Source organism: Hippopotamus amphibius, chromosome 2 (assembly GCF_030028045.1).
Source record: "Hippopotamus amphibius kiboko isolate mHipAmp2 chromosome 2, mHipAmp2.hap2, whole genome shotgun sequence".
Lineage (NCBI taxonomy): Eukaryota > Metazoa > Chordata > Mammalia > Artiodactyla > Hippopotamidae > Hippopotamus > Hippopotamus amphibius.
This window is the reverse complement of record NC_080187.1, coordinates 25,202,416-25,212,547: the sequence shown is the minus strand read 5'-3', so window position 1 is coordinate 25,212,547 and position 10,132 is coordinate 25,202,416. Positions and strand designations below refer to the sequence as shown.

The 10,132-nt window shown below is 37.7% G+C and overlaps 1 protein-coding gene across 3 annotated transcripts in view; it reads right to left on the bottom strand.

Moving 5' to 3' along the window:
* Positions 1-557: 557 nt before the first annotated feature.
* The window catches only part of CTNNAL1 (catenin alpha like 1), a 58,783-nt gene continuing 49,208 nt past the window's right edge, over positions 558-10,132 (bottom strand). The window contains exons 14-19 of one of the 3 annotated variants that reach the window (XM_057724387.1): positions 9,890-10,044; positions 4,981-5,029; positions 1,980-2,036; positions 1,723-1,836; positions 951-1,034; positions 558-815 (exon numbers count right to left, since the gene is read on the bottom strand). In XM_057724387.1, coding sequence (XP_057580370.1) covers positions 810-815; positions 951-1,034; positions 1,723-1,836; positions 1,980-2,036; positions 4,981-5,029; positions 9,890-10,044 — 465 coding nt within the window. In that variant the 3' untranslated portion in view covers positions 558-809. Of the gene's footprint in view, positions 816-950; positions 1,035-1,722; positions 1,837-1,921; positions 2,037-2,950; positions 4,122-4,980; positions 5,030-9,889; positions 10,045-10,132 lie in introns of those variants that run through there. The other 2 variants (XR_009051538.1, XM_057724388.1) reach the window with 2 other exon arrangements.

Genomic DNA, 10,132 nt, shown 5'->3' with positions numbered 1-10,132 from the left:
AGGACAGAACTTACAACCACATCCTTCAATTAAAACCCACCCCACAAAAACAAAAGCTTTAAACTAAAAAGACTAAAGTTGTTTGTTTTATAATGAACATTCCAAAAGCACATATATAAAATGTATGCCTACTCAGAATTTATTTTAAACAGCTTAGTTCTGTTATTCTCTGCCTTCTGCCTTCCGTTCCATCAGCCACTACCCAGAAGTACAAAAACTACTTTTTAAGCCACTAAGATGGGCTTCGGATTCCAGCTATTATTCAGGGCAGACAGGCCAGCTCTGCTAACACAAGAACTAAAAACACGTGCTAGTGAGTTCCTCAGCAGTCTGCATCACCCCGACTGCTGTGTTTCTGCTGCTGCACATTAGTGTCCCAGATGATAAGCTTAAATTTAAAAAAATAGGAAGTTAGGGTTAAATGTGTCAAAGGTAAGTGTATATTCAAAACAGCTTCTTTGGATTAGATTGTCATTGACAGTAGGGATATTTGGTTTGACTTTTAAAGAACATTATTCATGGCCATGTCCCATGTAAAATCACACTGCAATTAGAAATATAGCAACTACTATGGCATTTATTATTTGTCAGGAAGCCTCACAATCGGTTTCATGATCAGAAAATAAAGCAAGATTTCAGTTTGTTTTCCTTATAACATTATTGAATTTCTGAAATATGAAGGATCATTTGCTTTCTAAAAATGTCAGCTTTGTCACATGGTGTTCCAGATATCTGACCTCAAAAGCTTCTGAAGTTTTACCATCCACAGAATCTTTATTTGTAACTGAGACCCATCTGTTGTTTTCCATCTAAACCTGGAAAGAATTAAGACAATTAGTTTCTGCTTTACTCTTAAAATAAAAATTGCAAAATTAACAGTAGCTATTTTCTTTCACATTTTCCTTCAGACTAACTTTTTAAATGTGAGTTTAAGACAGCAATTATCTCACCTTCTTCAGCAGTTTATAGCAAAGTGAGAGAAGTTGGACCAAAAGAGCCATCATGGATCTTGTCTTTGTAATACACTTATCAACCTATAGTGACAGAAAGCAAGCAAATCAAATTCTTACAAGGGGGTCTTCAAAAGACCTTATCATTTATTTAGTTTGAAAATGGTAAAATTTCTCCATTATAGAAATCTAAGGGATCTCAAATGGTATATAGATTAAGGCATCTGAGCTGACTTGATGACCTGCGGCCCCAGAACACAGAAGCAAGGACTGCTGCCCAAGTCTCATGTCAATTTCACAGAACCCCAGGAAGAATGGATGGAAAATCAACCTGTTCTATTTCAGACTGTTTAAGGGCTTCTCAAAGTGCACCAAATAGTGGCAGTGAACCCCCTACCTTGCAGTTCCTTGCACTCTACTTTGTTGCATTCAAACTCCCTAAGACAAACAATAGGGGCCCTTCCCTCTGAGGGGTTTGTGCCCTAGTTTGTCAGGTGATGATGTCGGGATTTAAAGGTAGCTGCTCCGTGCTATGGAATTAGTCATGTCCGAGAACCTAATTTACTTGGTGAACGTGCTGCTTCCTGGGGTCAGTTATAACTGCAGATGATAAATGGTTCTTGCAGTCAAGGCAGGAAACGTGCAAATAAATTGTTCTTCTATGGGTATTAACACTTCATTTGAAGAAAAAGGGGCTGGAAGCTCACCTAATAAAAAAGGAAGTGTAAAATTTTCTCAAGTGCCTTCCTGAATGTCCCACCCTCCCTTTTACCTTTAGAAACACTTGATTTTGCAGAGGTGTCTTAGTTACTGTCTGGAGCTGGTGGCATAGAGGAATAAGCTTGTTTATTTCCAGGAGAAGCATAAGCTTATCATCATCTTTCAGCTGAAACGTGAATACAGAAGTTATAACAACTGTAATGAAACTCCATCTTGTAAACCTTAAATACCTTTATACCTTTATTACATACCCTCAAAGTGGGTATTTATGACATCACCATCAGGACCAGGCAGGGATACATGCATTACCTGTTTTGAGAAAGCTTGCACACTTGAAGCAAGCTTCAAACTCTCTTCAGCAAAAACCTGGTAGAAAGGAAAAACATGTCTATGTTAGGTGTGTGTCTTATAGACAGTCGGTAAGAAATATACTCATGGATAATTTTCATTTAGAATTTAAAAAATAAAACCTAAACATAAAAGGTCTGCCATGGAACGCCTAAGGTTTTTGTTGCGTCCAGGAAAACACTAGAGTTTAACTGTATTCAGAAGCAGATTTCCCGGACCCAATGCAAATCAGTCCCTGCAGAGGCTCCTCTACACTAAGACATCTCCAGCTACCGTGGAGGATCACACGGACATATGATACTTAGCCATAAAAATTATGTCTCGGCTTTTGGTTAGATCCAAAGCTCATCTCATAATAGCCCCAATTATAAACGGGTGATGAATCTTGGAATATGGGATCAAAAGGGTCAGATGAGGTCAAAAGCTTTAGAACATTCCTGCTTCCAGCTCAGCAAGACAGATTTTGTCACCTATACACATTTTTCAACCAGCCATTTAAGGGGGCCAATTCAGATTATTTTTTTACTATTCACCACACATTGTACAATTTAGTGAGGACAATAGGATGATGGGAAAGAATACTGAAAAATACTTTAGAATATTCAGGATGATTATTTTTAAATGGTACACAGAATCTTTTTTTTTTTTCACAGAATCTTTTAAAGTCAGAGATGCCAGGGAAGTGAAGACTTAGCTTCAGGTGGCAGCAGTAAGAAGGAAAAGAACAGGGCAAATTTGAGAGTGATCTATGAAGAAAAATAACAGATCATGGTAATAAATTAGATAAAGCATATGAAGAAGGAGGCAATAATTTCAGGGTTAAATTTAACCCCCTTGCCAATAGCCTTGCTAGCACTGGATAACCTGATCTCAAGGTCAAATAGTCCTTCGCATCCTTCCCTATCCTTTAAAGGGAAACCAATGTGTTTTCCACCTCCCTTCTAACCGAACAGAATGACTCACATACGCACCTGTTCCTCATCATTCCACATTCCCACTTTCTCTTGTACCCACCTTCTCTTCCCCTCTAGCCTGCAGACCTCTTGGGGGCAAGATCCCTGTCTTACGAGTATCATGGTTTTAAAATCACCTTAAAGCTGATGACTCCCAAATCTCTCTCTCCATTCTTCATCTATCCTGACACCACTCTTGTACATCCTACTTCAGCAAAACAAAATACTTGATTTCCACCCTCTAAATCCAGTATTGTCCCTCTGTTCCCTCTCTCAGTAAATGGTACTACTATTTACCCTGTTGGTCAAGCCAAAAACCTTTTGAAACAGAAGTCAGGTCATGCCACTGCTCCTCAAAACCCTCAGTGGGTTTTCCATCATACTTGAACAAATTTCAAGGTTCTTCCCATGGCTCAGAGATGTCATGTGTTACCACCTTGCTCCTGGCTCACTCCATTCCACCTACGCTTGTCTCCTTTTGTTCTTCAGACACCTCCAGCCTATCCCTAAACCTCAGGGCCTTTGCACTTGTTCTGTCTGCCTGAAAGATTCTACCCCAAGGGATCCATCCGCTCACTCTCTCAACACTCTACTCAAATGTTACCTCCTTAAAGCTGTCTTTTCTGGCCACCTCTCTTCTTATCCTACAGGATTTTCTCTCTCAGTACTTATATATGGACATTACATACTTAACTTTTTATTGTCTATTTGCTCCCACTAGAATGTAAGCTCCATGGGGTAGGGGCTTTCTTTCCTTCACTCTTCTCCACAGAGCTCTTATCCCCAGGATCTGACACACAGTACAATCTCAATGAATATTTGATGAACATTTTATGTCGCCAATTCAGCAGATGTTGGTTTAATGAATAAGCTAACACAGGAAGAAGGTGAGTAGTGGATCTTTTGCAGTGAAATACCCTCTATGGGGTGGTGTGACCTGGAATAGATGTGGGTCAGACTGAACAGAATGAATCCAGAATTTATTCTAACTTTTTACAAGGGAAATAGCTCACTTATGGTCGACTTTATAGAAAATTCCAAATGAAATATTTTCTATAATTCTTCTGACTCAGTTGACAAGCATCCTCTCAAGCCGAAATCCCTTTCCTGAAGAGGCTCAGGTGAAAGCACATGGGAATGCCAAAGGAAACTGCATAAAGGTGATAAAGTGATAGAAATTTCAAATGCAAGAATGCCCTTGGTTCTAGAGAGGCATACAGACTAACATGAGAGTTAGGGGAAATAAGAAAGGACTCTGGTAATGCACTTATCAATCTAAGCTAATGTAAAGGAGGAGAAGTAGAGCTAGGCCCATGTGGAGTTTCATGAGACACACAGGGCTGAAGGGTAAGTGTCAGTATATGTCTCTCCCGAATGCCCTAAATCATCAGGAATATGGAAGAAGAAAAGGAAAACTAACGTGTACTGAGATCCTGTAATGGTCTCAAGCCCATGACAGATGCTTTCTTATGTGTTATCTTCTTTAATCAATATCATTCATCCAATTCAGTAATGAAGAAGCCAAAAAGCTTTCCTAGCATTCAGGACAGTATAAGAGATATGCATCCGCTGATAGGATATTTTCACCTACGTGGGAAAACCTAAAACTTAATATTGCACATATTGACTCTCAAAAGCCCATTCTACTTTATCCCTAATATTTAAGTTTTTTTCCAGTAAGATACCAAAAAGCTCCACAAAATGCTACTGCAAGCCCTCTACTTTTCTACCATTCTTTATAGTACATGTGTTGTATACATAGGTAAACATACAAACATGATACAGTAAATCATTTAGAAAATTAGCTATCACCAAGTTTTAGCCCAGAATGAAAGTATTAGCATAGGGGAATTCCCCGGTGATCCAGCGTTTAGGACGCGGCACTCTCACTGCCAGAGCCCTGAGTTCAATCCCTGGTCAGAGAACTAAGATCCCACAAGCCGCATGGCGCAGGCAAAATAATAATAATAATAATAATAATAAGGTATTAAAATGGAAATAAAACCTACCTCTAGTTGATGAATTAAATCCTGGGAAGTTTTTATTGGCCCCTCTCCCCTGAAATAAAATGAATTATTAAGGAGGTAAGAAAAAGTTATTGCCTGGAAATTGATTTTAGATTAAAGTTTTAGAGCATTTTGTGTATTAACAGATCCCAAATTTTGAAGAATAATATTGAACAGACTAATAATATTGTGACTATTCTTATAGCAGCTTTAACATTTAACTATTACCTCTTAAGGCACTTTAAAAAATTGGTGAACATTATATATGCTAATTTTATAATGTAAAGAAACTTAAAACTGAGGAGTTATTATTTAAGTTTTATCTTTCTTTTTTAACCTTCTTCATTTTCCTTCATAAGTTAAACATATGAGATCTGATAATATGTCTTAACTAAGAGCCCATTGTTCCATAAAGGAAAAAAGATCAGACCAAAATCAGGAAATTCTCATTCTTGATTTCAACTGTGGCAGGAATTCAGCTGTTTTTGATGAGGTATGTCAGTTAAGTTTCAATTCTGAGTCTATAAAATAATCATAACAATATTTGTGCTAGCACTCTCATCAGAAGATTAGGAACATCACACTGAAAACTACCAAGAATTAAGAACTTTACAAGTGAAAAGTAAATTACAACAAAGAGCAAAAAATGCGTTAAGAAGAGCAGCTGCCTAGGCATGATCAGAAGATGCGAAATCTGGTTGTTACCAGTCCTACCCCTTAATAACCATGAGATGTGAACGAAATATTCTTATTATCGGATAAACTGTTATAAGGATCAAATGAAATTATGAAGCAGAAACCACTTTAAAAACTATAAGGCATTGTTAAGTGTGAAATTTTAAAAACTACAATGTACTAAAAAAGCTAAAATATCTAAATTATAAAGAAATACGAGTAACTGTATATAAATGATAAAGAAATTATAAAAACCGTTAAAACAACCTTAAACACTAGCCTGAAGAAAAGCTCTAAAATTGCCCAGGAAAACTACAAAACTGGATACTGTGAAGACTAACAGATGAGTCTCAGAAAAAAGCAATTAGATGAGGCTGGTAAACCATCACCTTAAGGAGAAACAGAAAAATTGTCTGGGGAAAAACAGGAATACTGATGGGGCGGAGGGGGGGCCAAAAAGCCAGCTTGTGATTTTACCACAATCATATTACCAAGACTTGTCAAAATGGCACAAGGTATTTATTACCAATTAAAGAAAATCCATTTTCTTTTCCTGAACTTCAGTGGTTCCTATCCAATAACCATATTCCAGTGACAAGTCCCATTCCATACAGCTTTGTTATCCCTGTTCCTCATGCTTCCTAGTCTCTGAGAGATGCATGTCATCCCTTATCAAAATCCACTATTCTGACTCAGAAACAAAAATCACTAACCATATAACCCTGAAATATTCTGAAATAAGAAACATGAAATAAGAGGGCCAGTCACAAACTCAGAAAAAATTTCTAGTGAATTCTTTTACGTGGAAGGATTTTATATATCAAACTACATTCAATAAGTAATAATTTATTTCTCCAGTTTTTATCAGTCAGAAAAAGTTTTTTAATCTGATTTTTACAACCGTGAGATAGCTAGCATGAGTCCAGCCCAAAGTAAAGGTCTTTGTTTCCTCAGTTAATCTTCACATTTCAGTTACCCACACGCTGAGTGTGGGTAAACAAAGGAATTCCATTTTCTTTTCTTTTGCAGACTTGACTCATCCGATTTTTAAATGATATGAACTAAGAAAGGAGGTCAAAATTAGTTTTGGGAAAACTCAATCCCAGGAGAAGCTTGCTAAGGTTTAAGAACAAAGGAACGAAATCACCAAAGTGGGGAGGGGAGGGGGAGGTCTCCAATGATGGAAAATATGGAAAGATATTAACAAATGACTGCTAATCAGAGGCAAAATTATTCAACTCCTATCATTTCTCCTTCACCCTCCAGAAGAATCATTTCTCTTGAAAAGGTAGAAGACATCAAGACAAGAAAGAGTGCTTCTTCCTCACTCCTAATCTTTCCTCCATATGAAGGAATCTTCACTAGCACAGCATCCCTCACTTCACTCTGCTCTCTCACTTATTTCACCCCATAGAAGAGGGTGAACATTTATTGATCTTTTCAGTCTTTCGGGTAACTTTGCAAAAATAAATTGGACATGGTAGCCCTTTCTTTTCTCTTTATTCTCTTGGTAATAAAGGTGCCTTTGGGATATACCTGGTCTTCCAAGTGTTTTAAGAGATACATTCTTCTCCTATGGATAAGATTTCTTAATTCTAGGGATTATTTTTAAAAACCTACTTGCCTGTGGCAATACACTACATTACTCAGTATCAGCTTCATCCACATAGATGTCACTGGCCCCATCTGCCTGGTCTTTTGCTTATTTATCATCTTGTTCAGCACTTGGCTGGGGGAAGGGGGCTGTTTATTGAGCCCGAAAGCCCACAAAGTTGCAGAGATTCCAGTTACTTTAACTGAGCTTTAGACTCCAGTCCAAGCAGATTACATTCCACAATACTGAAACAATATGCAGGTGTGAGCCACTGCTGGTTCTAATTTCAAAATCAAAAGGAGTAGGAGAGAAGCCATAACACTGAAGAGATCAAGTATTTTCCAGTTTCTAAAAGGGAAAAAGATATCAGAAAATGAAAAGCTTGAAGTCATTCCTTGAGAAAATTCTATTGAGAGGATAACAGATAAAATTTCTAGCAACAAGAGGGCAGACAGCAGTATCAAGCAGTATCAGCAGTATTTCATCTTGTGGAACTGAAAACCACAGCCACAGAAAGATAGAGAAAATGAAAAAGCAGAGGACTTTGTACCAGATGAAGGGACAGGATAAAACCCCAGAAAAACAACTAAATGAAGAGGAGATAGGCACCCTTACAGAAAAAAGAATTCAGAATAATGATAGTGAAGATGATCCAGGACTTTGAAAAAAGACTGGATGCAAAGATTGAAAAGTTTACCAAAGACCTAGAAGAATTAAAGAGCAAACAAACAGAGATATGCAACACAATAACAGAAATGAAAAATACACTAGAAGGAACCAACAACAGATTAACTGAAACAGAAGGGCGAATAAGTGACCTGGAAGACAGAATGGTGAAAATCACTGATGTGGAAAAGAATAAGGAAAAAAAGAATGAAAAGAACTGAAGACAGCCTAAGAGACCTCTGGGACAATGTTAAATGCACCAACATTCGCATTATAGGGGTCCCAGAAGGAGAAGAGAGAGAGAAAGGACCCGAGAAAATACTGGAAGAGATTATAGTTGAAAACTTCCCTAACATTGGAAAGGAAATAGCTAGCCAAGTCCAGGAAGCGCAGAGAGTCCCAGGCAGGATAAACCCAAGGAGAAACACGCCAAGACACATAACAGTCAAACTGACAAAAATTGAAGACAGAGAAATGTTATTAAAAGCAACAAGGGAAAAATGACAAATAACATACAAGGGAACTCCCATAAGGGTAACAGCTGATTTCTCAGCAGAAACTCTGCAAGCCAGAAGGGAGTGGCATGATATATTTCAAGTGATGAAAGGGAAGAACCTACAACCAAGAATATTCTACCCAGCAAGGATCTCATTCCGATTCGATGGAGAAATCAAAAGCTTTACAGACAAGCGGCAACTAAGAGAATTCAGCACCACCAAACCAGTCCTACAACAAATGTGAAAGGGACTTCTCTAAGCAGGAAACATAAGAGAAGAAAAGGACCTACAAAAACAACAACAAAACAATTAAGAAAATGGTAATAGGAACATACATATTGATAATGACCTTGAATGTAAATGGATTAAATGCACCAACCAAAAGACACAGGCTGGCTGAATGGATACAAACACAGGACCCATATATATGCTGTCTACAAGAGACCTACTTCAGACCTAGGGACACATACAGACTGAAAGTGAGGGGATGGAAAAAGATATTCCATGCAAATGAAAACCAAAAGAAAGCTGGAGTAGCAATACTCCTATCAGATAAAATAGACTTTAAAATGAAAAATGTTACAAGAGACAAGAAAGGACATTACATAAAGATCAAGGGATCCATCCAAGAAGAGGAGATAACAATTATAAACATGTATGCACCCAATATAGGAGCACCTCAATACATAAGGCAAATGCTAACAACTATGAAAGAGGAAATGCAAGGCAGAAATAGAGACACAGGTGTAGAGAACAAACACATGGACACCAAGTGGGGAAAGCGGGGAGGGTTGGGGGGAATGAATTGGGAAATTGGGGTACCAAATTGTCCATCTAAATATATGCTGTTTATTGTCTGTTAACTGTATCTCAATAAAAAAAAAATTTCTAGCAACATGGAAACCCTGTGCCATATGTATAATCTCCCGTTATTATAATGGAGGATGAATGTGAGTGACATGGACTGCAACAAGGCATTTGACCAACAGTCTTGTAAGGTGAACAAGGGAGAGAGTGTAGGTTAGGTAAGTGCAAAGTGAGAGAAATTCTCTGCTACACAATGAATACTGATCCGTGGAGGTTTGGCACCCTGTTGAGGTGACAGACCTCATGGCTCTATTCCTTGATCTGTGTACAATCCGTCACTGTGTAAAGATTTAAAAGGCATGTTCACTAAACTTACTGATGTCGGTTGGGAGAGACACTAATATATGGGATGACAAAAAGCAGAAAGCAAAATTATTTCAAAATTATAGAAGGAATGGGACACCACCTAGAAAAGGATCTCTTCTAAATCTAAATCCTAGTTAAATTAATGTCTTCTTGTTGTGTTCACTTAATTGCCATAAGAACTACTTATGGTCTTTTCACCATATATTTGGAACCAACTTTAACCTATTAACAATGTAACATAGCACTTTTTCTTTACATTAGATATCATTAAATTCATCTTAAAAGATTAAAATGTAACTACATTTACCTGGTAAATAAATACAGAGAATAGGCCATACTGGACATGTTCCGTCCATATCGAACAATCTCATTCTCCTGATCCTCCCACTTCTCAATCTCGCAGTTGGCATCAGAGGTGAGCAAACCCAGCTTGAGTCCAAGCTTTGCTATCTTGGCTTGCTCCTACAAAACACACATTTTAATCACAATGATATAGTCATTAATTATGTAAAAGGAAGATTAGAAATAAGACTATTGCAAAGAAAAGGGT